General features: G+C 51.2%; 2 protein-coding genes and 1 long non-coding RNA gene across 21 annotated transcripts in view; 1 reads left to right on the top strand and 2 right to left on the bottom strand.

Annotated features, from left to right (window-relative positions):
- LOC138844944 (uncharacterized) overlaps nt 1-27,930 on the top strand; it is a 75,571-nt gene that overhangs the window by 15,773 nt on the left and 31,868 nt on the right. The gene's annotated exons all lie outside the window — the stretch shown is intronic.
- Nucleotides 4,222-6,439, bottom strand: GARIN4 (golgi associated RAB2 interactor family member 4). The gene has a single exon (XM_002717409.4). It carries the CDS (start codon nt 6,082-6,084, stop codon nt 4,339-4,341), a length of 1,746 nt encoding a protein of 581 aa, XP_002717455.1. The 5' UTR covers nt 6,085-6,439; the 3' UTR covers nt 4,222-4,338.
- The window catches only part of ATF3 (activating transcription factor 3), a 52,008-nt gene continuing 35,178 nt past the window's right edge, over nt 11,101-27,930 (bottom strand). For 18 of the 19 annotated variants that reach the window (XM_070055276.1, XM_070055273.1, XM_070055269.1 and 15 more), the window contains 4 exons: nt 26,717-26,819; nt 16,673-16,916; nt 13,654-13,761; nt 11,101-12,516 (listed from right to left, as the gene is read on the bottom strand). In XM_070055276.1, coding sequence (XP_069911377.1) covers nt 12,319-12,516; nt 13,654-13,761; nt 16,673-16,912 — 546 coding nt within the window. In that variant the 5' untranslated portion in view covers nt 16,913-16,916; nt 26,717-26,819 and the 3' untranslated portion in view covers nt 11,101-12,318. Of the gene's footprint in view, nt 12,517-13,653; nt 13,762-16,672; nt 16,917-22,645; nt 22,857-26,716; nt 26,820-27,930 lie in introns of those variants that run through there. The other variant, XM_008268442.4, reaches the window with a different exon arrangement.

Raw genomic sequence — 27,930 nt, 5'->3', positions numbered from 1 at the left:
AGAAAATTAGAAGCAGAAGGAAACTTTAAAACATAAATAAATAGAAAAGATGCCTCCCCCAAATGCCAGCCATTCTTGAAAGCCAGTGCCAACCGGCCTCATCCTGTGGCTGCTCCCAGGGTGAGGGGTATCAATACCTTGCACACCTGTGGAGAGACTCCCATCAGAGAGTATGTGGGAAGACAGGGGCCTCCACAACACGTTTCCAGTTCCCTGAACCACCAGAGGGAGAGAGCCGGGGTTTCCTTTGCTCTTCCTTTCCTGGAGAACCCAGCTGGGCACCCCTCTCAGCCTAGGTCACAGGTCCCACTGGCAGGAGTGGAGACCCGAGGTTTCGGGACAGCAATGTAGCATTCTGGTCCTCTTCTCTACGCAGTGGCCTTGCCTTGCCTTCCGGCCATATTTTCCACCACACCACTTCCTCTTCCTCCCCACCGCTTACACTATTCCATCACTGAGCTCAACACACGTTATGCCCTGGGCACGCTGCATGTGTCTGTTGTCTGTGAACACGCCCAGCTCTCCAAAGCCCTTCTGTTTGTCCTGCCATTACCTCTGCCGGGAATGCTCAGCCTGTCTCTGCTCAGATCTCCCCACTATTAAGCCTTCGCCTACACCCTTCCTGGAGCCACCACATTTTGTAATGCTGGTGTGTGTGTGTGTGTGTGTGTGTGTGTGTGTGTGAGAGAGAGAGAGAGAGATCACCTTCATGGTCCTTGATTTCTTCGCTTGTCCATAGTAGGTGAGAAACAATTGTTTCTCAATTGACTTCCAGACTGCAGAGGGATCCTGAGCTTACCTAACTCCTCTACCCCTATTCTTGGTGGTCACATATTGTTCCCTGGAGTGGCAGCCCCTGAAGGAACTGTCTTGTGGCCATTCCACAATCTGCCACCCTACTGCCAGAGGGCCAGCGCTGGACAGCAGGGAAATGGCACATCCTCATTGGCTGCTACTTGCTGCAGGGGTGGCTGCCCACTGAGACTGGGCTGGTGACCTGTTAATCAGCATTGGGCTCATTGTGGTGTGACAAAGGTAAAGAGCCACTGGCATTCAACCTCAGTGACAGCTTACCTCAATTCAAGGGCCACCTGCAGTCATGCATGTAGCCACAAGGGGCTCTGCTGGGCAACTCTTCTGCCCATAATAGGTTGGCTCCCAGGCAGATGAATAAGAAAAACACTGGGCAGGGGGTGGGAGGTGGGGTTCTCCTCCCAGAGGTCTCCCATGCTGAAGCCCCACAGCCCCTTTAGCTGCCTTAGCCTGGGTGTTACCTCTTCACCATCTCAAAACTGTTTATACCTTTCCTCTTTGCTTTCCCACAAGTCCATCTTTTTGCTGCCCACTTAACAGACCAGCAGTCCTGTGGGAAGACGGTGCCTGTTCATTTCACCTCTGCAGGAGTGCCAGACCTCAGCTGTGAGCTCCCAGTCCTCTCCTCTTCCAGCTCTCCCGATTCTGCCCCCTTTGTCTTGCAATAACCACTTAGGTTCCGGGGTCCCCATCTGTTGCAGCTACAGAAGGATCCTCTGCCCCCCGACAGCCCCCTGCCCATCAGCTATTCATCCTGGATCTGGAGACATCCTATTATTGACCCAGCATCAGCCTTTAGTGACCTCCAAAGGTCAGGACATTCACATGGCAGCCAGACCCCCCCCCCCCCAAAGATCCAGCCACTTGCTCCTCTAGCCTCATGTCCCTGCCCTGCCTTTGCCTTTGCCTTTCCCCTAGCAAGACTGAAACCATCACCCGCCACACCATGGCATCTTTTCTGTGGCCTCGTCCCCTCCCCCCAGCCCTCCCCTGCTCCTCATTCTTTTGCCTGATGGAGACCCAGTCATCCTTCAGAATTTGAAGTTTGTCTCTGAAGCCCTGCCTGACTCACAACCCCTTCCCACACCCCAGAATCCCCACCCACCCACCCACCACGAGTGGATGCTGTTTCCCAAACACAGATCTCAGTGTGTCTGGCCCTTGGGATTGTGCCTCATATGCCAGCCTGTCTGTGCTGCACCGGCTCTGCCCCACTGTGTGGGACTCAGGGCCACTGGCCACATTGTATGCGCTACACACAAGATGTTGCAGGCGTTGCCCCCTCTCTGTGCCACCACTTCCCACCATGAACAAGGGTCCTGGACTCTAGTTTGCTGGTGGTGGCAATTGAGCATGTATGTTAAAGCTGCCAAGTGCTGTGCAAATGTTTTGATTGCATTTTTGTCTTCTAGGCTAGTGTTTACCTACACTTGCCGACATAGCATTCATAAGATGAAAGGAATGTGATGTGATCTTTTGGTAATTTCCCCACATTGAGTCAAGGGAAAAGCTAGGAAAAGCTGCTCAGGAGTAAACCATTAATTGGTCTCCCTGGAGTCATCATCTCCCTCCTGCCCCCACCCCCAGTCTCTGGAGCTCTGGGTTAATGATTCTGAGGCTGTTTTCTAGGCAGGGCCAATTTGTATCTAATCTTTGGCATGTTTCCTCCATTCCTAAGAATAACTTGACTCACTCCAACAACTCCTCATCCTGGGAAACAGGGACTTTGCCCAAGATAGGTCCTGAGACCCCCCCACCCCATGCCCACTATAATAATCCCCGCCTTGGGAGGTTTAAGGATTTATTTTTGGAATCCTAGAACACTCCTGAAGATTTGATATGCAGGAGCCGCCTGGCTTTCCTGAGTTGTTAGCAGCTGGGTAAGGCCTTGTGCTGCAGGGTGGTGCAGCGCAGGCAGGAGTCCCTGGTGGAAGGCAAGGCCTGCAATTTTAGGCAGGGGTCTGTTTATAGCTGTGGTATGGCCACAGCAGAGACGGGGTGCAGAGGCCTGGGAGCCAGACACAGGTGAGGGTGGTCTGGATGCTCTTTAGATATAAGGTCTGCTAAGGGCAGGGAGCTCATTGAAGTTCAAAACCCAGCTCACAGTGTCTCCCTACCAGGAGTCTCCCCAGCCCCCACCGCTCCCTCTCAGTCCAGTAATCTGATGATCATCTCTGTAGTGTTTTGCTGAGTCTTGGGTTCTTGTAGTGCCCCTGTCTCCTTAGACTTGTTCACTTGACCTCTTCCGCATACCTCAGGTAGAGCTTTGCATAAAGAGATAGTTGGTGCTCTATGTTCTGCAAAGGTTCCGCTGTGTGACCAGGGCAAGGCACCTCCTTGGCCCTTAGTGTCCTCCTCTTTTCCTAATAACCAACCAAGGCTTCTTGTATGTGTCACTTAACACTGAGTTTTAATGAGAGAGGCTTTCATAGCAAACCATTTCTGTGCATTCATAAAAAATGAAAGCATAAAGGAAAGAAATGGGTGAAGATAGGTCTGGGACAGCAACCTCATCACTACTATGGCCACCAGTTTTGGATATGTAAAAATGTGTAAGACAACAATAAATAAATGCCCCTGTACCCACAAAAACAATTCCCAGCCACCCAAAGTCCACTTCATCCTCTTTTCCTGCCATAAAAATACCTTCCAAATCTGTTTACTATTTCTTTGGTTTTGTCTATGGTTTTACCCAACCTGCATGCAATGTGTTATTTGATCTTGTTTTTGAACTGTTCTGTAAGTACATTTACATTCTGTTCTGTGATTTGCTTTTTAAAAAAAAAAAAATTAGCATTACGAGCAGCATTTATCTATGTTGATATGTGGAGCAGCCATTCATTTGTCTCTGTGGGAGTAGCCTACTGTATTCACATCTCACTATGTTTATTGATCTTCTGTTGAAATTTGGTATCTTTCCAGTGTTTTGCTATTAAATTTATTTTTCATAAACTTTCTCCTAGCTGGCTTCTCAAATGTATGTGTGTGTTTGTGCATGTGTGTGTGTGTGTGCGCGCGCGCGTCTGTTGGGGTATATATACCCAGGAATGGAATTGCAAAGTCTGAATATGCATGTTCTTGCTCCTCTGCCTCTCCCCTGAATAATCTGAGAAGGTGAGGGTCCTGGTCTTGCCTTATCTAGGGACTTTAGAAGGAAGAAAAGCTTAGAAAAAGGATAGGGAGCTGGTGGAAGGAGAGCTTCTGGGACTGTGAGCTCCACTGGGGAGCCAAAGCCAGAGAAGGGTTGGGGCAAGACAGAGAGTCACACTGGTTCTGTCCAGCATGGAATGAAGGGGGTCCTCCTCCCCACCCCTACTGGAACAGGGCTGACTCCAATGCTGTTGACATCATAGAGTCTACTATTAGGTCACGACAGGGCTGTGGGCATTCAGACAGAAGGCAGTGAGCTGTTCTTAGATTGTCTCGATCTTTATTTGAACTGCAGTAAAGAAAGCTGGAATAGGCACTTTTGGGATAGTCCCCAGAGCCCCGGCCCCCTTTGCAGCTTCTGGATCTAGGTTTGATTTAATGGGCTTCAAATGTCACTGTCTCCATGATCTCAGATGTCACAGAGCCAACGATCTCCACTCCCTGGCCACTTTCTCCGGTCTCCACGATGGCCTCCATGTTGGTCTTCTCCACCGTCTTAGCCGTGATGTCCACATCTTGGCCCTGTGGAGAGGCCACCGCTTTCGTAGTGAGGTTGGCTCTGACATTCCTTAAGAAGGAGCTGATCCTGCTGAGTCTCTTGCTTGCAGAGCCTGAGCTCGTGGTCGACAGGCTCCTCCCAGACTTGTGAGAGGTCCTGGACTCCTTAGTGATGGGCGTGTGGCTGATGCCTTTGTGCGAGGGGCTGTGCCTGCTGCCCCTGGGGCTGCCTCGGCCTTTCTCCTTTTTGTCCTCTCGAGAGGCTCTGTGGCCAGATGGTTTTCGGCCCAGCTTGTCCCCGGCTGTCTTGCGGCGACCTTCACCCACCCTGCGGTGACGGGAACTCCTCCCGCGAGCTCTCTCCTTTTCCCTTCTCTCCCGTCTTTCTCTCCTTTCCTTGCGGGCTTCAGCCCCGGCGTGGGAAATTTGCAGCTGCCCACCCTCCAGGCTTTCACCCAGGACCGTTTCACCTTCTGCAGGGTCATTAATGATTTCTGCAACAGTGTTGCTGGTAGGTCCAACCCCTGCAATGGCCACACTGGAGCTGCCCCCTGGGGAGAGGCTAGTGGAAAGGCTGGAAAGGTACTCTGAGGATTGGCCAATAGCACCTGCCACGGCCACCTTAATGTTCGTGGGGGATATGTTAGCAGTGCCTGCGATGAGGATGCTGCCTTGGCTTCCTCCTGCTGCAGCTGTGCCTCCTTGCCCAGAGCTTGCAGACTTGACGGCTGCCACGCTCAAAGTGCCTGTTGAGGTCCTGGCTGCTACCCCTGCTTCCGCCGCCTCAGTTATCCCTGTGTCTGACTCTTTGACAAGCTCTGGATATTTTGTTTTGGGGGTGGGTACACCCAACACAGCAGCAGGTTTGTGGGAGTCCTGTTGGATCCCCTCCCCACCAGCATAAGCAGCTGAGGTAGCCCCACTCACCTCAGAGACCATGTGGAGGCTCCGGATGCTAACCTGGTCCTGGTCCCCTTTTCCTTGGAACTCCGCAGCTGTCAGAGTGGACCTGTTGTCTTCCTCAAACACGGGCATACATATCATGTCCTCAGCTGGAATGGCATAGGTGCTGCTGTTGCTGTCCATGGGTGGTCGCAGCAGGTAAATCAGCTTTTCCCAATAGGTAAAGAGGTCTTCCCGGGCTTCAAGAGGGGGGCACAGCTGCAGGTAACAAGAACGGCCGGTGGCGAATTTCAGGCGAAGTTGCTGCTTCTCCCGGTCATGTACAGAGATCCTCACGAATTTCAAGGGCAGGAGCCTGGTGAGCTCCAAGGTCTTGGAACCTTTACGGTTTTTCCCCTTGGTGGCTTGGCCACGTCCAGGAAATTCCTCACAGCCGGTGGCTGGTCGGGCCAACAGCATGACATCAGGTAGTGGGAGGAGAGGGCTGGTGCACGCGATGCCCACGGTCACCATGCGGACGCGGTTGTGCACATCGATCACTTCTCCTCTTTTGGTGATCTGGATAAAGTCACTCTCAAATATGGGTGCATACTTAAATATATCATACTCCCCCTTGTACAGTTGTCGCTGCAGCTTCCCCATGACGGTGTTGAACATGCCCACTCCAGAGCCGCTCTGGGCCGTGTAGTACGGTAACAGACACTCACTGCTCGAGGTCATCTTTTCTCACGGCGGCAGCACTGGCGAGGTGCGTCGCGGGGGCTTCCTTGGCTTTGTTGGCAGATGAGAGAGTAGTGGTGCTCTTGGATCTCCAGGGTGGCACTGCAGCAGGTGGCTCAATCCTGCCGCACCCTCAGGTCCCCCTGTACCTCAGAGCCTCCCAGAGGCTGGGCGAGGGGTGGGAGCACAGATGATTGATGAGGGGAGGCTAAAGGGTACCTGGACCCCAGACTGAATCTCCAACAGTATAGAGATGCAGTGTGGGCTCCAGAGAGGTTTTCTTCTGGGTCCGACCCTCTTCCCCTCCTCCTCTGATTTTTGTCTCCCTGAGAGTCTACAGACTGCAGCCCTTTCTGCGCGGCCATATTTATCCTCTGCTGCCCTTTGTGACCTGTCACTGTCACATACCCCTTTGTTCTCACCCCCCAGCTGTCCCCAGAAAGGACAGGGCCACTCTGCCGGGGACTTAGGTGGGTGCCAAAATAATTTTTTTTTTCAAACAGCAAAAACTTAGTGTGGGGCTATCATCTCCCTTGCCCCCAAATTCAAAAGATTCAGTGGCAAGACAAAGTGGACTAAATTTGAACCATTTGAGTTTATGATTTAATTTTATCAAATAACCTAGTTTGGTGATCTTGGTGCTTATTCCTTGGTGCGCCATTCCCTACAACCTCAGTAAACATTGGTGATGATCTTTCATTAGAATCTTAACTTTTTTTTTTTAAGATTTATTTTATTTATTTGAAAGAGTTACAGAGAGAGGTAGAGATAGAGAGAGAAGTCTTCCATCCGCTGGTTCACTCCCCAGATGGCCGCAACAGCTGGACCTGAGCTGATCTGAAGTCAGGAGCCAGGAGCTTCTTCTGGGTCTCCCATGTGTATGCAGGGGCCCAAGGACTTGGGCCACCCTCCACTGCTATCCCAGGCCTTAGCAGAGAGCTGGATCGAAGAGGAGCAGCCAGGACTAGAACCAACGCCCATATGGGATGCCGGTGCTCCAGGCCAGGATTCTAACCCACTGTGCCACAGTGCCAGCCCCAGAACCTTAACTTTCAATATTAACATTGATGATTGCTGCTCCTTGGCTGCTGCAGTACGTTCTTTGCATGTTGCTGTAGAGTCCCACTGGGTTTGATTCTATTGTTACTGTCCTCATTAAACAGGGCAAGAAACTGAGGCTGTGTGGTTTATCCACATTCACAGAACTAATAGGTAGTGGAAGTATATTAGTCAGTTTCTTTGTTATTACAACTGAAATACCAGGGAGGTGCTAACTTATAAGGGAACGGTTTATTTCCACTCAAGGCTTGGGACGTTCCCAGATTCACAGGACACCAAGCTGTGGTGTCCCCAGTAGTGTGGAGTTGGATGTGCACACATGTGGAGGAGGGGTCATGTGCTGAGGTGGGGAGCAGAGGACCCAAGTGCACACCAGCTCTCTCTTGGAAACCGCTGTTGAGGGCAAGCTCCCAGTGGCCCAGAGACCCCCATTAGGCACACCTTCCAGACACCATCATTGGACCAAGCATCCACCTTCAATCTATAACCATTAACATTGCTCTATTAACTGTTAACATAAGGCTTCAGGGTTTAAATGCATGATTTGGGGCTCAAATCCTGTTCACACCATAATAAGAGGCATGATTCAAACCCAGCTCTGGCTCATGCTACGGCCTTTCTTCTGAACCACTATAGGACTTTGCCTCACAAGGTAGGGTGAAGTGGCTGGCCATGTTTTCAAACCAGACTGGCTTCACAGCCTTCAAGAACACCCATTTGGTGCATTATGGGAAGTTCCATAACTGACTCTTTCTGTGTATGTTGTGGGTGGAGGGTGTCTTCAAAAAGTTCATGGAAAATGAAGAAGCTATGCTTGGATTTCAAAACTATAAACTTCTCTGTTAATTCCATTTTCCTTAAACCTTTTAGAAGTACCCTTCTATGTTGTGAGGAACATAGGACAACTCCTTCTGACAGTGGCTGGGCTTACTTGGGGATTAAAATGTCCGAGGGACCACCTCAGTCCCTCCCACCACTGTGCTTTTACAAGCACCCTGTGGGAGGGACCTGGTTACTTTTTAAAAAGATTTTATTTATTTGAAATACAGAGTTACAGAGAGAGGTAGAGATAGAGATCTTCCATCGCTGGTTCACTCCCCAAACGGCCATAATGACCAGAGCTGAGCCAATCCAAAGTCAGGAGCCAGGAGCTGGATTAGAAGTAGAGCAGCTGGGCCCAGAATTGGTGCCCATATAGGATGCCAGCACTGCAGGCTGGGGTTTTAACCCAATGTGCCACAGGGCCAGCCCCAGACCTGGTTGTTCTTTTCAAGTCCCTCTGTCTTGCTCCTCACCTTCCCTGAGGGCAGGTGCAGGGGGCAGGAGGGGATGTGTGAGCCCTCCATTCCAGGAGCCTCTCGGGTGCCCTCCTGCCCTATCCTCTCTCCCACCAGGCAGCAGAGGTCTGGAAGCCATGTATATCTATAGGTAGCGCATGGCATTGCACCTGCTGCCTTGTCACCATTCCAGCCACAGAATAAGTGATCTCTAAACTGTTGATGAAAATTCTGAGAAGGACTCCCTGCTCCTGATGTTCTCTCTCACTTCGATATGCCTGAAACCCCACCTTTAGATGCTCATTCCCTGAGGATAAAGGCTACTCTGTAAAAATACATCTGCCCATCAAAAGATAGATAAACAAACAAAATGCAGAGTATCCTGACGATGGAATAATATTCAACCATGAAAAGGAATGAAGTGCTGACACTTGCTACCACATGGAAGAACCCTGAATATGTGAAAGAATAAGTGAAAGAATCCAGATACAAAAAGGCCACATACCGTATGATTCCACTTATATGAAATAATCATATTAGTTAAATCTATAGAGACATGCAGGCTACTGGCTATCAAGGGCTAATAGAGGAGAATGGGGAATAATTGCTTCATGGGTCCAGGATTTCCTTTTATGGTACTGAAAGGTTCTGGTATTCCATGATGGAATACCAGATAACATGATGATTGCAATAACATGATGGTAGTTACTTAGCACTGTGAATATACATACTGCCACTCAACTGTACACTTTAAAATGGGTACAGTGCTAAGTGTACACTGTTCTTACTGTAACCACACACATACACAAATAGATACTCCTGTTTGGAACCATTATGGTTGAAAAACACAGGCTTCAGTTTTCAAAACTGTGTGACCTTGGGCAAGTGGCTGCCTTGTCAGTAAATGGGGACAATGACAATGGCAAGGATTAAACAGGATCATGCACAGGAAGTGTTTAGCATATTGTCCTGCTCAGTTCATGGCAGCTGCTGTTATCATTAGTCCTCCTCCAGGGTGCACTCCTTCCTGAGAGCAGCTTTTGGTTTGAGATCTAGAAAATCTTCTGGAGCAAGCCAATCTGAGAACAGAAGCATGCTCAATGGCAAAGCTGTACTTGAAGCCCAGAGTGTACGGGGCAAGGCTTCCTATGGGTTTGTGGGGAGAAATTAGAACAGATGAGAGATCAATGGCATCTTAGCTCTTGAAAGTGAAAGGGTTTAATTCCATAACCCTTTAAAATTCTTTATTCTGAAACAGATGTCAGGCAGAGCTCAGGGTCAGGCAAGAGGACAGGAGGAAGCAAGAGATGGGGGGAGTGTGGCTTTCCATGCCCTGCCAGTGTGATGTCACCACAGAGCAGGAGGCAACCCAGGACAGACCTTGTCAAACTGGTGTTTGTAGGTGGCAGCTCCATCTGAGTTTGTTCTCAGCCCCCAACAACCTTTCCTCTGTTACTAAAGTGAAACAAGATGAACTAACGACTTACTGATAAATGCACATACAGCTTTTTCTTTATTAAAGTATCAAAACATAGACTTGGCTACAGCAAACAGACTTCTTAATGCATTCGTTAAAGACCTTCCAGTTACACTGACCATGTGTGCGGCGCGTCTTTCAAGTCTACTCTCCATGCATGGCCAGCCCCCTTCCTTCCTCTCTGATCCATTGTTCTCAAGGCAGTTTATATTCTGTCTTGAGTTTCATAACAGCCAGGGTGGGGCGCCTCTACCCACACCAGAGGGTAAATGCAAGGGATCTTTTCCCCCTCCGTCAAGATGAGAAACAGATTAGCTCCTGAAAGAAGTGTGAGTGGTAACAACACCAGATGGCTCTTCTCAGATTAGAAACAACCCCTGATGTGCACTCACAGCAGCAAAATTAGGCTGCCTGTGTCACAACTGATAGTTTAAAGGAACCATCCCCATACATGTGTTCAAAGAAGCAGGTATACTCTTTGTGTGGATGGATCTAACATTTGATGAAGCCACTGTCTCTCTAATGAATTGCACTGATGACAGAGTAGCCAATTTCTGTCTCTAGCCCTTAGGTGTTACATATGTGCACAGGCAAGGAGCAAGGAAGCCGCAGTCTAGTCCAGACCTAAGGAGTCACGGGTTCCAGAAATTCCAGAAAATTCAGTGGAATACCTTTCTTGGAATCATCACATTCATTCTGTCTAAAATTATTGTGTCTTCCCAACCCCTTTCCCATTCTTTTCTGATACTTGAAATGCATATTTGCAACAGCAAGACACACATTTACATGATAAAACAGATGTAATTCAAGCAAGTAATTCTTTGAGTACTTCTAGGGCAGAAGTCAAGGCATCAGAGGTGCCAGTTAAAACAGGTGTATATGTTAGGCATCTGTACATTCAGAGAGACTGACAGTTGAGGTATTTAACAATTCAGTTTTTATAACAAAATTCCATCTTAACACCAAACATTGGCTCTAAGGGGTACGTATACTTGGTACTGTGTTGCAGGGTTTGTCAGTGAGACATCGAGGGGTGAGATTGACAGCCCACTGTCCCACCTGGTGGTGTTCCACAGAACAAAAGGTGAAAGCCCGGAGAACATTTAAAGCTGATCACTCCCCATTGTGGAGGGAGGAGGGCAGAGGAGAAAGATCTCAGTCGCCTACAGACGTAAAAGAACAGAAACCAGCACAACACTCACATTTACGTCTTGGCTCCAATTTTTATTATATTGACAGGTCAAGAATACTAAGATAAATAAGTAATAGTTTCTCTTACAGAAAACTGTAACGGTACTGCTGAGTAGGATTGAGCACTCTGAGGATTTCACAGAAACATCAGAAATTTAACAGCAGCCAGAGTCTGCATGGCCAGTGTGACTTCTCAGAGGCAAATGCTCTAGTTGGATTTCTGGAAACAGCCACATGACAAAAACAATGCCATTAACATCTAATAATGCTAAAGCCTAGACATCACCTGGCTTCAAACACTCCTCCACTCACTGTGGTTTTTCAACCACAAGGAAAGGAAAATGGAATATTCGTGGGCTCTTCTGGCCTAGCACTAACTCTTGACCCAAGTCACTGAGTGGAGAAGCCCCACCTCGTGGAAGCTGGACTGTTGGCTTTCCTCCTGTGACACTGAACCGGGTTTGCAACAGAGGACCTGCTGCCCCCATGGAGTTTGTGTTCTTGTCTGGGTACCACAGGAAGGGAGGTCTCCTCTGTCAGCACAAAGCCGCCTGGCTGGCCAATAGGAGGACTGTGTCCTCCTGGGGCCCACAGCTCTCATGGCCACCTGCGCACGTTGTGGGACACTGCCAAGGGCGAAAGGCCTGAGGAGAACCACGTAGAAGTCACACAGGTGTTGTGTGAAATGTGAAAAGAGCACAAAGCCTACTTCTGAAATGAATGCCTCGCACACAGTTAAGTCCTGGACAGAACAGCACGCTTGCTAGGAAGCACAGCCCTGGCCATCGCACAAGATTGCTAAATGCCATTCTCACTCCACGTTTCCTATGAGGGACAGCGGCCACCACTGCGGAGATGGCCTCATCTCACCCACCCAAGGTACAGACACTTCTGCGTGGATCCTAAGGGTGGGCGTCCTGGTTTTCATAGAATCCAGACGAAAGGCGGGCAAGACCCTAACCAGAGACCACCTGGAACATCTAAGGATGGCCAGTGTGTGAAGGCCTAAATCCTGGAGGTGAGGCAAAAGATGTGCTTGCCCTGGTCCAAAGTCCACTCTAGGGCACAGTGGGAGGGCCCTGTGGGCCTCCAGGGGCTCTCCCGCCAGGATGGTTCTCTGCCGCTGGGATTCTACAGGTGCACAGGAAGTCAGCGCTCCAATGGCATCAGGGTTTGGGTGAGAAAGGAGGATTCGATGAGGACTCCCCAGTTGCCCCATGCCGTGGCTGCTTAGCTCTGCAATGTTCCTTCCTTTATCTGTTGGATAAAGAGGTTTCTCTCATCTTCTGGAGTCCGCCCGTTCTGAGCCCGGACGATACATGTGGGCCGATGGAGGTTGAGCATGTATATCAAGTGCTGCTTCTCGTTCTTCAGCTCCTCAATCTGGGCCTTCAGTTCAGCATTCACACTCTCCAGCTTCTCCGACTCCTGGGGCACAAGCAACAGAGGCATTAGGCAGGGGGCACAGGGCCTGTGTGTGGTGGTACTTGGATGGCAGGGTCACCTGGGACATCCAGGGCACACCAAACTGGGACAGACCTACAGAGAAAATGCTACCACTCCCTGCCAAGATATTGTCCCCACAAACACAGGAGGACAGCACTAGACATAGGGGAAGTCAGACTCTGGAGAAGCCTTTGAACTTGGGTGCTTCTTTAGGAAAACCCTGGAAATGCCACAGTGATCAGTTGTACCCGCACTGGTCCTGAAGCTGCCATAGGACCACTGCTTCAGAGGTCTCCTTTGCAGGACCCAGTACTCGGGGACTGGGGAAAATCTAAAGCCAGGGCACTTAGTCTTTTGGGAGTCATAGTGATGCTCATCTCCCTAGAAAAAATGTACAAGGCTGCACACCAAGTTTTTCTCATTTCCACTGCATCCTGAAGCAATCAGCAGAAGCCCCCTGGGGACCTGGGATAAGACTCTTCCCTGGCCTGTCCACACCTGGGGGAGTGGACAGTCATTGGAAAGCTGCTCAGCCCACCCACCAATGCTGTTCCCCTCTGGTATTTCTCAGTGAGTGGAGGCAGGGGCAAGTGAGTGCAGCCAAGAGCTCAGATTGCTGGGTGAGCCAGGGAGAAGGGCTGTAGAGTTAGGAGCCAGATAAGAAGGCAAAGAAAGTGTAAGCATTGCTTGCGGATTTAGGAAGCAACTCATTTGGAGAGATTAATTAAAGGTTTTTTCGTAGCGAGCCTGATGAGAGCTGGCAGCTTCCTTTTCTTGGGAAATCAGGCAAGTGAAGCCTCCTTAGCCGGCCTGGTGCATCCTGCAGCTGTGAAGCCAGGGATGTGCGTGGACCAGCCGAGCCTGCGCAGAGTCTCGGCGAGGCAGAGCCTGTGGTTTTTAATCTTCACACCTGCTGTTTGTACAGCCAGAATCACACCCACTGCACTAACAGCTCTGCTACCCCCTCATCCTGCTACTGGCATATCTGCAACTAACTACTAGCCCCTTCTTAGGAAAACATGACCAGGTAGGGGCTAATTAGCTTCCCTTCTGATGGTGATTTGAGGCTGGTGGAGAACAGGCCTGAGTGAGGGGCAGCGGCAGCCAGAAGGCACTCACTTTCTGGAGGCATTCCGTCTTCTCCTTCTTCTTGTTTCGACACTTGGCGGCTGCAATCTTATTTCTTTCCCGTCGCCTCTTCTTCCTTTCATCTTCTTCAGGGGCTATCTATAAAACCCAAAAGTTGTATGTTTACTGACAGAAGACATACCACCCACCCCAGACACACTGCTTTTTACTGCGAGCAAGAACTGGCAAACCAAGGCAGCCTCAATACTATGGGACCAGAAAAAACAAACCCTAGACTTTTTCATGAACCCCTTTCCCACACACATTCACACTTGACAATGCGTAATGAAAATCAAAGAACTATTCATTACAATAGCATTTATGGCAGCAATACAACAGGTTCCCCTTCCATATATTCGAGCAACTGCAGATTGAAAATATTTTTGGATAGCATCTGTCCTGAACATGGACACTTTTGTTTCCATGCTATTGTACCCTAAACTGTACAGTATAGCAACTATTTACAGTGCACTGACACTGTTTTAGGGACCAGAAGTAAGCTCGAGGTGATTTAAAGCATACAGGAAGAAGTGTGCAGATTCTGTGCACACTGAAGGGACTTGAACACCTGTGGATTTTGGAATCTGCAGGGAGTCCTAAAGCCCATTCCCCACAGACACCAAGGAACAATTTGAGTAGATTAAAATCTAACTTCCTTTTAAAACATGTTTAGATTTTGAAATGAGTTTTATATTTAAATTGGTAACTATTGGTAGTAAATGTAATCAGGTATGGCAGGAATCAGATTTTGTGTGGTAAGTATGTGTTCATCCCTCGAAGTAGGCATGACCCTAGGCTCATCACCCAGTAACCCTATCTCCCCAGCCACCTCTTCCCTCAGAGCATCACAGTACCACCTTCCCAGCCCAGGGAGCCCATTCTTAGCCTAGGTGGCATTAACCAGCCAGGGGAGCCACCTGGGGAGTGAACCAGCAGATGGGAAATTGTGTGTGTGTGTCCCAACTATGCCTTTCAAATAAACAAATCTTAAGAAGCAGCAAAAGAAACAAAGCCCAAGAGGGAAATATGGTGAGAGTGGCTCCACCTTTCATATCTTAGACCCCGGAACCACGCAGGCACACACTTAGACTTGAGACCAAACTGGTTTTGAATCCCAGCATCACCACTTATTAGCTGTGAGACCCTGAGCAAGTTACCGTCCTCCTCTGAGCCTGATTTTCTCATTTGTAAAATGGGATCAATAACATTACCTCCTTTGTAGGTTGTTAACGGCATCCAATCAGCTAATGTATGTAAAATGCTTTGCACAATATTTAGCTTATACTAAGTGTTAATGTGTCCATTATTATTAACCTCACTGTCAATATCTTCCTTAAGAACTCAACAACTTCATTATTTCCTTGGCAGCCCTGTACATGTTTGGGACAGGTTGGGTAGGGTTCAGGTTTGTTCATAGGAGGAAGTATTTGAAAGTGGAGCAAATCTCAGAGTCAGACCGCCCCAAAGGAAAAGGCTTTCTAAAGACGACAGAGTTCATCTCCTTCATTTTTCTGACGAGGAAATGGAGGCAGGGAGTAGCCATTCCCAGTGTGCCCAGCTTGGCCCCAGGAGTCCCCAGCTCATGGTCACCACACCAGCAGGCCACAAGGTGTGGACGTAAACCAAGCCTTTGACTCTACTTCCTGCATTGTCTCCCAGCCACAGTTGCCTTGTTCTTTCGTGTTGCTTTCCCTGGGGGCCTGGATCTGGGAAATGGGCTCATGCTGCCCAGACACACAGGACGCTCTCAGGGGTCAGGGTCTTATTTTCAGAGGTGAATTAAGGCAACTGAGGGGGTCAGATTGTTCATCTAGGTCCTCTAGCACATTTTCTTCCCAGTAGGTGAAACTGCTGGTTAAACTGACCCACAAACAGAAAGAGAATCAGAGCAGGTGAGTGGGCGGCCTCCAGGGCATTTCAACAGGGGAGACTGCTTCTTGCTGTGCAGAACCTCCCAAATAGCCTTCCAAAATGCTTTCTATCTTTATCTGGGAATCCTACAATTTCCATTGTCAGCTATATTTAATTAGAAAAAAAGTCTCCCTGTGTGTCTTTGGTCCACTCTGCACTGTCCAGTATTGCTGCAGGTGAACATGTTGTGCAGAATGCTGCCTCCATTCGTAACCTCCTCGGAGGTTAACGGGGCAAACAGCTAATGTCCCTTAAGGTGTCTTATGACTGCAGCATCATAAGTGGTCCCAGGGACCATGCATCAAAAGCTGGCTTTCAGCCAGGCTGTCTGCTAGACCATTCACAAATGTCCTCACATTCAACCCTCAGATCAGTCCTAGGCAGGAGTCATGCAATCATAAAGGTTCTTAGCCAACTTCCTTTTACATTCGTTTCTTTTGAGCTGGGTCCACTACCCCTTGCTCATGCCAGTTAAATAAGCTTGAAACACTCAAATGATGTGGGAAAGACCTTAGCCCTGCTGGCTTTGAGCCACCACCATGTCGCCAGCAACCTCGCAGACTCCCAAGTCTGTTACTCCAGGTGTCTTAAAAAAGATTGCCAAGTGTGGGACAGGAACAGTGTCGTGTCCAAGACAGAGTGAACTGGGAGTAGATACTTGGGCCAAGGCTCTGTGCATTGCTATGGCAAAGCTGGGGCTGGCTAACCAGTCCATGTTCCACGCCTGAGCCTTGGTTCCTGAAAATGATGACCATAATCGCCCCACTCCCTGCTTCACAGCAATTCAACACAGGAGGAGACCTTGTCCTGACTCCCAGCTGAAAACACCATCTCTACCCTGATGACTTGTGGTTCTACTTTTCTAGCCCTGACTCCTGTCTCAACTCCAGACCCACATATTCAACTGCCAGCTCAGCATCTCCATTGGGGTGTAGAACAAGGCAGAATTCCTGTTCTGATCCCTGCTCAGGCTCCTACAGCCCCAGTATCAGCAGCTAATGCTTACAGCTGTGCAGGCCAGCATGCATTGCACACGTGGCATGTGGCAGATGTGCAATACATGCATGCTGCCAGGATCAACACCTAGGGCAGAACCCACCTCAACTTTTGTGACAGACATCTCCAGGGGCCTGTCACTGACTGTGACTGACTCCAGTGCAGACGACATCCGGTGGCACAGGTGCTTGTTCTGGATAGCAAACCTCAGCTCTTCCTTGACAAACGGTGTCAGGTTGGCAAAATCCTCAAACACCAGCGACCCAGGAGGAGACAGACAGGGGACGATGGCTGAGGCACTGACTTCCGAGGCAGAGACCTGGCCTGGGTGTTGAAGCATCATTTTGCTGAAAGACACATGGAAACCCACACTGCTTCAGGAGCGGTGGGGCATGGGATCCACACTTCCCCAGCCTCCCCCCCCACCTTCATAATCCTTCATCACAGCCCCGGCCCCAGAGGAAAGTCCCATGAGCCCTCAGATTTCTTGTTTTGTTTTTGTTTCATGCTGTCTTTTTTTGAGTGAAACAAATTCTTAGAATCATAGCATGGCGACCTGGCTAAGACACCTAACTGAAGTTTGTAAGAGTTGACATTGCAGCCTATTTGGAACTCCTCAGTTTTCCCAAACATAAACAACCACCCTGGAAGAGAGAGGGCGTTTTTTAAAAAAATCAGTTTTTAAAAAGAAACTTGGAAGGTACCTGAAGTCAAGTTGACTATATAAGCAAGTGAAAGTAAAAGCAAGTGAGGGACCCTTGAATTTAGCAAGTGTATTGCTAAAACTTCCCTGGAAGGAAGTGACTGGGGCAGGGGATTCAGGTGGTAAGGAGACAAGTAACCCCTTCTTACAGTTAAGGCTGGCTGAGCCAAAGGCCTGAGAGTTAAGCAAACTGTGGGGCCAAGATATGGACATTTGTCGGGGTGGTGTTCAGCTTGGGCTGGGGACAGAGTAGGACCCGGGACTGGCTTGGGCATTGAAAATCAGGTTACTTGGGCCAGTGGCTCCAGCTCTCTGAGACTATGTCTTCATCTGTAGATGGCTGAGGGTTCTTCCTCCACTATCCCTTAATCCCAGAGCCTGGGTTAGCACCTGGTCACAGAGCCTGCCAGCCAGCTGGACACTGCCCAGCTGAATGCGTGAAATGAGGTTGGAGAATCAAATCATGTGGCCTCTGAGGTCCTGTCTCCCGCTAGCATTCCGTGGCTCCATGAACCCAAAGAGACAACAAGAGGCAAATAAAGGGTGAAAATAGTAGCAGTTCCACCCTTACAATAAGTCCCTGCCACAGCTGTTCTGCTCACCCATGCAGTAGGGGGACTGTACTGGGCAGGGAGTCCACTGGGTGTTGCTCTCAGTCAGGGACCTGCAGTCATCAGCCAAGTCTGGCCAGACAGGAAGCCCTCCAGCAAATCTCCAACATTTAAGGAATGCCTCCTTCATACCGGAAACCTATGTGCATTATCTCACTTAATCCTCACGAGAACCCAGTGAGTGAGGTCCTAGCCCTATTTAAAACATGAGTTAACAGAGGCTTAGACAAAGTAAGCAATCTGCCTCAAGTGTCGGGATTTGGAATTAGGTTTGTTTGGCTCAAAACTCACACCCTTGAATTTGTACATGACAAAAACAAACAACAACAACAACAACAAAAAAAAAACCAGAAAATTTGGGCAGGGAGCAGGCATGGGAGTAGGAGGAGGACCTGGAATTGAAGCAATAGAGAGGACACTATGAAAAGATTCATGGGGAAAACATGAATCTGTTTAACTAAACCGCTGGCCCTTATATGCCAGGATGCACATGCAGGTGGCTGCAGACCTTGCAGAAGCATGTTTAAGTGGTTTTACAATTGCTCTATTTTCCCACAAGCTTGTGTGAGAATTTAATACGTGAGTATCTTCTGGAAAACATTCCGCAACTGGGAGCTGTGTTGTTATAGGACTCAGCCTCCCAGGGACCTTGCCAGCCAGGCCTGGCTGTCTGACCTGGGCCAGGCAGGGGGTCCAGGTGGGAGGGTAGCTGGTCACTCTCTTTGATCTTCAAACACTTCTCAACAGAACACTCTGACCACTACCTCCCCCTGGAGATTGGAATTCCAGGCCACGGAATGCTGCCTCTGAGGAGCCAAGGAAACCCAAGGACTTCAAAAATTCTGTGGGAAAATAGGGGTGGGCATTTGGCACGACGGGGAAGCTGCCACATGGAACTCCTGCATCCCATACCCCACTTCTGGGTTCCTGGCTCAGGCTGGCCCAGCCTCAGACTGGTTGTGAACATCTGGGGAGTGAACCAGGGAGCAGGAGTGTGTCTGCATGTCTCTCTGCCTTTCAAATAAAGTGTATGGAAACACTGAATTAAAAGTTTATTTTGGTACAAAAAATATTGAAATCCATGCATTTTTTTTTTAGTAATACGCTTTTTCAATTAACTTTTTGAAGACCCCTTCATATATATGATTTCCAATTTCTTTGCACCAAAATAAACTTACCTTTTAATTCCATTTTTCATTAACTTTTTTGAAGTATCCTTGTATGTCATTCCTTTCCCAAAGCCATGTGTCATGAGTCAGAACTGAAGTTCTCTCTACTTAATCCCATAATCTTAGGATGCTGGGAAGATACTTCTGTCAGGCCATAAATTCTGAGAAACTTGCCTTCTACAGCCAGGGGCTTAAGATCCGCTGGGGTGTCCATGTTTTCCCTCCCTTTTTGATGTTATCAAAAACCCAGCAGTTCAGGGGTGGGGCTGAGAGGTTCCACTGGGGTGGTCTTTGTTTGGGGGGCTAGATGGCTCCCCTTTCTACAGGGGTTTGAATTCCACTGCAGTACAGTTCCATTTTTGCCCCCCCCAACAAAGTTTTTTCATTAGCTCTCTGAGCTTGGGGGTCTGCTGTTTGGGATTTCTCCCACCCCCTCTTAAAGTCAGCAGTCCTGGATGAAAGAAAGGAAAGAATGTCAGTTGTATGGAATGTTTTTATGAAAATCATCAGGTGGGCCGACTTGGGGACAGAAAGGGACTGTAAAAATGTTAAAAGCTTTTTGGAAAATAGAGCAATAGTATGTGTAGAGATTTGGGCTTTCTCTACTGAGGCTTAACTACTTGGGACACTTCCTAGTCACTGTGTTCCTCAGTCTTCTAAGGGATGATTCAGCCTAGACTTTCACATTTCCCAGAAGGAAAATGCACGAGAAATCGTCAAACAGTTTTTCAGCAAGTTGAGACCCTCCAACATTCCCTTCATTGACATTTTCCGTCATTGAAAGAAAACCATTGGGCTAAGGTTATGTGAGTTGACTTCCTACATTGATCATAACATTGCCCACACTTGCTACCAAGATTTTGCACCTGACTTTTGCTTCATTATTTCCAATCAGAAATAATGTCATCTCATTGGCAGTTTCATCATTTTCAAGAAAGTGAAACTTTACTCATGCATTCCTTTAACTGGAAATTCAGCTCCTGGATTTTTATTTCCTAGTGGCTACCAGTCCCTTGGATTTTCACTTTCAATTTTCAGGTCTTTCTGCTAAACATTGCTCACTATCAGATGGCACCAGGAAGCCCACATTGGTCTCTCACTGACTCTTCAGACCCAGGTCCCTCCCCCGCCCAAGCCCACCTGAAGGCTGCAGGTGCGAGGTGGGGCTTCAGAGTCAGGGACTCCCAGGCCCATCACCACCACTCACAAGCTGAGCGCCCACCATCTAGCACCACGGCTTGCTGGGCTCTGTCTCTTCCTCTGTAAAATAAATGAAGATGGCCTGCCCCAGCTCCCTCTCAGGGCTGTTGGGAGGGACACAGGTGACCAACTCGCAACTGATACATCAGGGGACCCCTCACCCATTATGGTGCCACCTCCTTCCCCCTTTCAATGGGAATTCATCCTGTTGTCAACTTAGTTTAGCCCTATTAGGAATTGACTGAAACCCTCCAGAAAGCAGGTCAGTCTTGGAGTCTTTAGCACTTTGATTAACCCCTAGGTTCCCAGCACACCAGGTAAACTCCAGCTGGCTATTTGCTGATAGCGCCGTTTCTCTGCTGCTGTGAGGCACGTGAGAGAGAACGAGTTGTCACCCACGGAGCTTCTCTCCCTTGAGAAGTTTCTGTAGGGTCCTGGCTGTGTCCTTCTTCCTCCCTTGGCCAGGTCTTACTTGGAACACTGACTCTGTTCCATGCCTGGCCAATTTTAAAAAGGAAGGAATCATGGGTTCTATCTAGTGGGAAGCCATGGAAGACCCGATATTAGAGACCTCTGGGTCAGAGCTCCATTTTGTAACTGATGAAACTGAGGGCTAGGAAGGTCCTAAAGGAGTGGCCCAATCCTGGTCAAACTGCTGGCCATCCGGCCACCAGGCCACCCACTCCCCACCTACAGGGCTCCATCACCTCGAGGAGTCAACCAACAAGGCAAGGCAAGGGGAAAACGGAGTCATTTGTTGGGGGCCAGCAGTCCTAGCACCTGGTACCCACCACAGAGGAGATGTCCCCAGGACTGAGACAGGAAGAGGTTACAAAAGGAGAGCATGATGAGAAAGGAATTAGGACATGGTTAAAGGGCAAAGAGGGAAAGAGAAGGGCAAGGTTACCACGGGAAGGGTTTCAAAGCTTCCATAGTGGCCACAGGTGCCACTGTATTATCTCACCCACCCTGCAGGCTGCTGCTGCCTTTGCTGCCTCTGACACCGCTGGGACAATAACAGCTGTATCCCCCATCCCTGTCCCATCTTTGTCCAGTATACCTCAAAGCAAGAGCTCATAGGTGGTAGCATCATTCTGAAATAAGTTCTGGATGCAAAACAAGGGGCAGTGATTCCAACTTCTTCATTTTAAGTTGGGGAGACAGAAGATGTGACTGTCACTCACACCCAAATGGGTCCACTGAGAGAACACATAGATGTCCCAGCTCCCACTTTTTTTCTGGTTCCATCAAGAACTTAGCAATTGCTTTATTTGTTTTTTAAAAAAAGATATAATCTAGTAATGGATGAAGGAAAAGAAAATGGTTAGAAGGGAAGAAAAGGAGTAAGAGATGGAAATGGAAGCGGGAAGGACAAGAAAGGTGAACGAAGAGATGTCTCGAAGTCCTTTTCCCACTGCCTGAAGCACTGGTCAGTGACAACAGGGAGACGCCCTCATTCAAGTTTCCGATCGCACCTCTCTAAAATCAGAAAAGGAAAGCCTCTGTAGCTATCTGGTCCAACACCGCAGCGCGCTGTCAGATCGGCAGAGAGGGGCCAGCGGGACCTGCGCGCCAACTGCCCTAGCTGAGAACACTGAGGCTCAAGGCCATCGAGCGCGGCGCAAGCTGTCAGGCGCCTGGCACTAGCAAGCCACTCTATCCAGAATCTGGCTCCACGCCTTCGTCTCCCCCTACGGTGGGTCTCCACAGGAGGAAAACAGGAAAATCCGCCCAAGGAAAAGTAAGAGTCACAGCGACGTTAGAAAAGCGCGCGGGAGCCCTCTCTGCCTTCTCCCGGTGACAGCGCGACACCGGCGCTCCCGCCTCCAAACTACTCCCAGCGAACTTTCGCTCTGGGCGCCAGACGCGGTACGGCGGGCTAGGGGCTCGGGGGGTGCAGGGCGACCTCCAGTGGCTGTGCCCGCGACCCCGGCTCGTTCGCCCCTTCCTCATTCATTCCGCTCCGCGCCTGGGGCAGCGCTTTGGCGTACCAGGGGCCGCCTGCCCACCTTGGGGAAGGTCGGCTCCGGCGTGTGGCGATGCCGGGACCCCCGAGTGAAGGCCGGCACCGGGGCGGCGGCCGCACGGCATCGGGCACCCCGGCCACCGTCGGGGACTCGGAGGTCCGTCGCGGAGCGGACGCCCGACCTTCTCCGCCACAAGGAACCTCGCGCCCGAAGTCAAAAGAGAAAGTTCCCTCGCTTTGCAAGAAACTTTCCGAAGCGCCGAGCAGCAGCCGTGGCCGGGAACAGTTAAGCCCGAATTATTCCTGAGGCAGCGGCGCGGAAGCAGGGGTCTGCGTGGGGGTCTAGGACCAGCTCCTAGAGAAGTGCAAGGGGGACTGAAAGCGAGCGACCCTCGCCACCCTCCCTCCCTGGGCGTCCGGTGCTCACCTCCAGGCTCCGCTCGGGGCGGCCGGGGTCCGCAGGGCGGGCAGGGTCGGGCCGGCGGGCGATCGCCGCGGACTCACGGACAACGCACGGGCTGGAGGCGCGGGCTGCGCGCTGTGTGGTGCGCGCCTTGCCGAGTGCGACTGTGGCTTGGAGCGCGTTGCATCACCCCTTTTATAGCGCTCGCGCTCATTTACTCTGGGTTCCCAGCCCTAGGCTGACGTAATGCTATTAATAGCTCTCCGGAGAACCGGCCAAACGGAGCGGCGGGCGGGTGGGGGTGGAGGCGGGGCCGGGGCGGGGCGCGGGCGGCGAGGGGGGGCCGGTGATGCAAGCCCGGGGCGGAGCCGGCCGCTGCGCGTCCGGGGCCTCGCAAGCCCAGCGCACACCGCCCGCCCTCCCTGTCCATATCAGGCCCGGAGCCGCCCGGGCATGCCGCCAGAGGTGCGCGCTGGCCGCTGCGTGTCCCAGGCATGAGCCAATGATGCCCAAGCCAGCTGCATGACTCCACTGCGCTGGCATCTCTCCCTCCGCTGGGCCGGGGACGGGGAAGGCAGGAGGCGGGCCCTGGTCTCTGGCCAGACTAGGTGAGGCTGGGAAGCGGGCACGACCTTTCTCTAAAATGAGTGGTTATTTTCTGGAGCTTCAGGAACAATGCGTGCCCCCCACCCAACCCCGCCGGCCGCCTCTTTGTAGAGCGGAGTCCGGGCGGAAAGGAGAGGTGCTCAGAGGTACCCCATGGTGAATCCGCATCGTTCCCCGCCGCGGACCGCCAGGAGCTGGCCCATTACTCCAGACACACAGGGCAGCGCCCGTGGGCCCGCCAGGAACCCGGTTCCGGGGCCAGGGCGAGCGGCGGGACCGTCACGGTTCGAGTTTATTAGACAAGCACAAAGCATTCGACACGGACAGAGTCTCTGAGAGCAACAGGCTCGTGGACAGATCGGAGACCTGGAGCGGAGTTGGTGGGGGCTGAGGCCGAGCGGCCCGGGACAGGGAGAAAGAGAAAGAAAGCGTTTGGGTCTCTGCAGATCGCTCCAGGCTGGTCGCAGAGCTCAGGGAATACCGAGAGGTTGGGGGAGAACCCACTTTCGGGTCTTAAGTGTTTCTCTGCGGCCAGCGCGGACCGGGCTGGGAGCGGATGCCGGGCACTGGAGACGCACGGACTGCAGCCCCTCTCCAAGGAAACCCCCTCTGCCCTCCAGGTGGGCTGCCGTGAAAGGCGGGGTCCCTCGGCCCGATGACGGAGCCGAGGCCTCGGCAGAAATGGGTTTGAACCTCCACAGTTGTTTAGCAGTTGCGATTCCCCGGCCGCCACCGTCCTGGGGTCCTTTTCAGCTGGCCCTGGACGATCACAGAGCGACTTGAGTAGCTCGGGACTTTGGCACCTGCCGGGGAGGGAGGGCTGCGTGCGTCCTCGGGTTGTGGGGGCGCGACCGAGGGAAGACACCTGCTTCCACCCGCCTCTCGGGAGGGAGGCGATCGAAGATCCCACTTACGCCAGAGGCATCTCGGAGGCTAGGTCTCACCCGCGGCCGCCACCCCCGCAGCACCTGCAGCCCGGGCTGTTCGGGTCGTAAGGGAGGGTCCAGCTCTAGGGCAGACATCCTTAGAGTTGCAGTTGAAATTAGATTCCCTGAGCCCAGGTTCCTCTCCCCCCAAGCCCGCGCGTCGCCCAGAACACCCGGCCCCTCCAGCTTCGGGCTTGGACCGCAAAGAGGACCACCTCGGAAGTCTCTTCCCCCCGCCCCCCACCCCGCGCCCGGTGCGTCGGGGAACCCTGGGGTGGTTCCTTTGCCCTGCGGCTGAACGGATTTGCAGCGGCGCCGCGCGGGAAGCGTGGGGCGGCTGTTTTGCTTTACTTTTCTCCCAGGTAACGGGCGCCGGCGGCCCCGCCCTCGATCCCCACGCCCACGCCGCCGCGCCTCCCGGGCCTGTGCCGGCCGCAGTGCGCCCAGGTAAGCCGCGGGCCTGTCGGCGCAGCCCCTGCCCCGCCTAGATCAGTGGAGGAGTGTGCGTTTAAAGGAAAGTTGTCGGGGACCTGTACTTATCTACCGCGTTTGCTTGCGCACTGCTGGAACAAATAGCACTATTATCGAGGGAAACCTGGCGATGAGAGAACACGGGACGCGTTCCCTTTATTTGTTGATTTGTTTATTTTCTCTGTGAGCCGTCTGCAGCGCTGTGTACTGGGGTGGGGGGAGGGGGTAAGCTGTGAGTCCATGAATTCACGGAAGCCACCGAAGAACTGTGGAACCCCATAAACGCAGACTCAGGTTAGGGCACCCAGTGAACATACAGAGCGGCGTCCACAGAAGCGTGCGAGGGGAGGGCGAGGAAGACCCCAGAGACGTCCGCTATGCTTCGTCGGCTTGTTTGTGTTACCGCGGTGCCTGCAGCTCCTCCCACCAATCCTGATCCTTCTCATCACTCTTACTTAGGCTCGCATCTCCAGGTCACGCAGGCGGTGGAGGCGGTATGGGCTGCGTACAGGGAGTCCCAGGCGGGCACTGCCTGCCCGCTCTCCTCCCGAAACTTGAAGAGCGATAAGAATCTCGCTGGAGAAGTCGGGCCACCCCCCTCCCCGCCCCGACTTGAATGAAACTTAGTATCCAAGGACAACAAAAACTACTTCTACCTGCTCTCCTCCCCTCTTTTCCCCAGGAAAACTGTGAAATCAGCGCCCGCCGACCTGGAGGGAGACTGAAAGGGCAGGAGAAGGGAAGAGCACCCGCAGTCGGTGCCACGGCGGCAGCGGGGGGCGGGGAGGATGACCCGTATGTGAGCCTCGTGCGTCCTCGCTCCTGACTTGATGCCCACAGTGTGCAGGGTCACACCCTCATCACACGCACAGGCTGTGCCGTGCCGGTGGGAGGCAAGGGAAGCGCCCCGCTCCAAAACCCCTTGTCTCCACAAAGGCGAGCAACGTCTCTCCCGCCTCGGATAGGTCCTGGTTAGGGTTATGTTAGGGGTTAATCTTCAGCGAAGGAGACTTGATTACTGCAGAGGTTTTCCCTGGAGAGCCGCCTGGGGATTCCACAATTCAGATCAGCCTTGGTTTGTTTTTGCTGAGTGAGATAAGAACTGGAGACTTCATGCTGGGGCTTGTGCAAAAGGAAGGGAGAAAAAAATTAAAAGGAGACGGGAAGGAACGAAGCAGCTAAAAACAGCCCACTCGTGGCAACCAGAGCTAAACACAAAACATTGCAGGGAGCCAAAAGCAAGAAAAGGAAAGAAAAAGTTCAAGAGATATTTAAAGGTCTTAGCAGTTTCTTGGTTCAGCGCACGGTCCCTTCCCACATTCCTCTCCCTCATTCCTCTGTACTCCAGACTTCAAGACTGTGTTTGCTCACAGCGCTCCAGAAACACAAGTTAAACAGCAGGAAAAGTGGCAGTCCCGGCTGCCTGGCTCAGCACACTTCTTCACCTCCAAAGGGAGCGGGCTGGGTTTCTTTCTCCTCCATTGTATTTCTCAGTAGTCTTACTTTCCCCAAATTCAGTTTGAACCCGGGACTTTCTAAAGCAAGGGTCTGCAAAATGGGCAGCCTCTGGGCAGCCCAGTGAGCTCAGAAGGGTGAGAGGAGCTTTGGTTCTGGATGCAGTGTTGGGCAAGTAATTTCACTCTGCAGGCTGAAGTTCCCGCAACTGAAAAATGGCCTCCACGGTCGCACTCAGTGCAGAAGATTGCTGGCAAAGATCCCCTGAGGATGGGGCAGAGTTGGCCCTCTGTTGTGGCATCATTAGTTATAAAGCAGGGTGGGCTTCCTGGGGGTACTCTCTGAATCTCCCCCACAGCTCCCTGTCCCCTCCCATCAGGGGAAATAGCTGTGGGTGCAGTCAAGCCATGCCTAGGGTGACAGTCATGAGAGGGACAGGGAGAGGACCCCAGAGAGAAAACCGTGAGAGTAGTCCTCATTTTCCACCTGTAGCAGCTCCAGCACACCCCTGGGGCTTTCCCTGGTGCTGGGTGGTGGCCCTGCAAAGTACACTGGACTCTGAACAGAGTATGATGGTTTCGGTCTGGCACTGCCTATGGCATTCTGCAGGAAGACCCTCCCTTTCTGTGGCTCCCACCTTTTCTGAAGTGAGGGTCCCTGGGCTGAGCTCTGAGGGTCCTGAAGGCAGATCCTGTGCCACAGGCACCTTGTTGAGTCTCTGGTGACGTCCGTGCAGAGAGCTGGGGAGAAAGAAGGTGTCCAGGGGAGGTGTTAAATCACACAAAGCCAGACCCGGTCCCACAATTGCCTTTCCCCTCCAAAACCCAGAGTCAGAAATGTTGTCCGACCTGATTCTCAGCCAGACTGTGCCCTCCCCCTCAACATCTCCCAGGAGTTTTACACACAAGGACTTGGTGCCTTGCCACAGAGGAGGGATTACATCTTTGGGGACAGCTTGTGTGTAGCCCTCTGTCAACTACCATGGACACCCACCTTGGAGCACAGGGACCAGCCCCAAGTAGCAGCTGTCCCCACGTAAGAGAATGGATCCTGGGGCATCTGGAGGATTAGCAGGGCGCAGGAGCCTTGGGCCCACCCCCAGGTTTACCTCTTGCCAGCAGAGTGGCTTCATGTAAATCATCAACCTTTTGTCTCAGTTTTCCAGTCTGTAAAATGGGACTACTTAACATCGACTCCCCCCACAGTGTTAGTATAGGAATCAAATGAGATAGCACTGGGGGTCTTCAAAAAGCCCATAAAAAATGTGTGTTATGAAAAAACTGTGCATGTATTTCAAAATTTTTTTACAATGCAATAAGCTTATCTTTTAATTCTATTTCCCACAAACTTTTTTGGAAATACTTGTAAATACAAAAGTGATTTTAAATAATTTTTTTCTATTTTATTTTATTATTATTATTATTATTTTCAACAGGCGGAGTAGACAATGAGAGAGAGAGAGAGACAGAGAGAAAGGTCTTCCTTTGCCGTTGGTTCACCCTCCAATGGCCGCCAAGGCCAGCACGCTACGGCCGGCGCACCGTGCTGATCCGATGGCAGGAGCCAGGTGCTTCTCCTGGTCTCCCATGGGGTGCAGGGCCCAAGCACTTGGGCCATCGTCCACTGCACTCCCTGGCCACAGCAGAGAGCTGGCCTGGAAGAGGGGCAACCGGGACAGAATCCGGTGCCCCGACCGGGACTAGAACCCGGTGTGCCGGCGCCGCAAGGTGGAGGATTAGCCTAGTGAGCCACGGCTCCGGCTAAATAATTTTTAAAATCATACTTTTAAATACTCCTTTAGAGGAAATTTTCATTTTTTGTTTAAAAATAATGCACTTTTCCATGAACTTT

This window comes from Oryctolagus cuniculus, chromosome 13 (genome assembly GCF_964237555.1).
Source record: "Oryctolagus cuniculus chromosome 13, mOryCun1.1, whole genome shotgun sequence".
Classification (NCBI taxonomy): Eukaryota; Metazoa; Chordata; class Mammalia; order Lagomorpha; family Leporidae; genus Oryctolagus; species Oryctolagus cuniculus.
The sequence above is the reverse complement of the archived record's forward strand: the minus strand, read 5'-3'. Positions and strand labels throughout refer to the sequence as shown.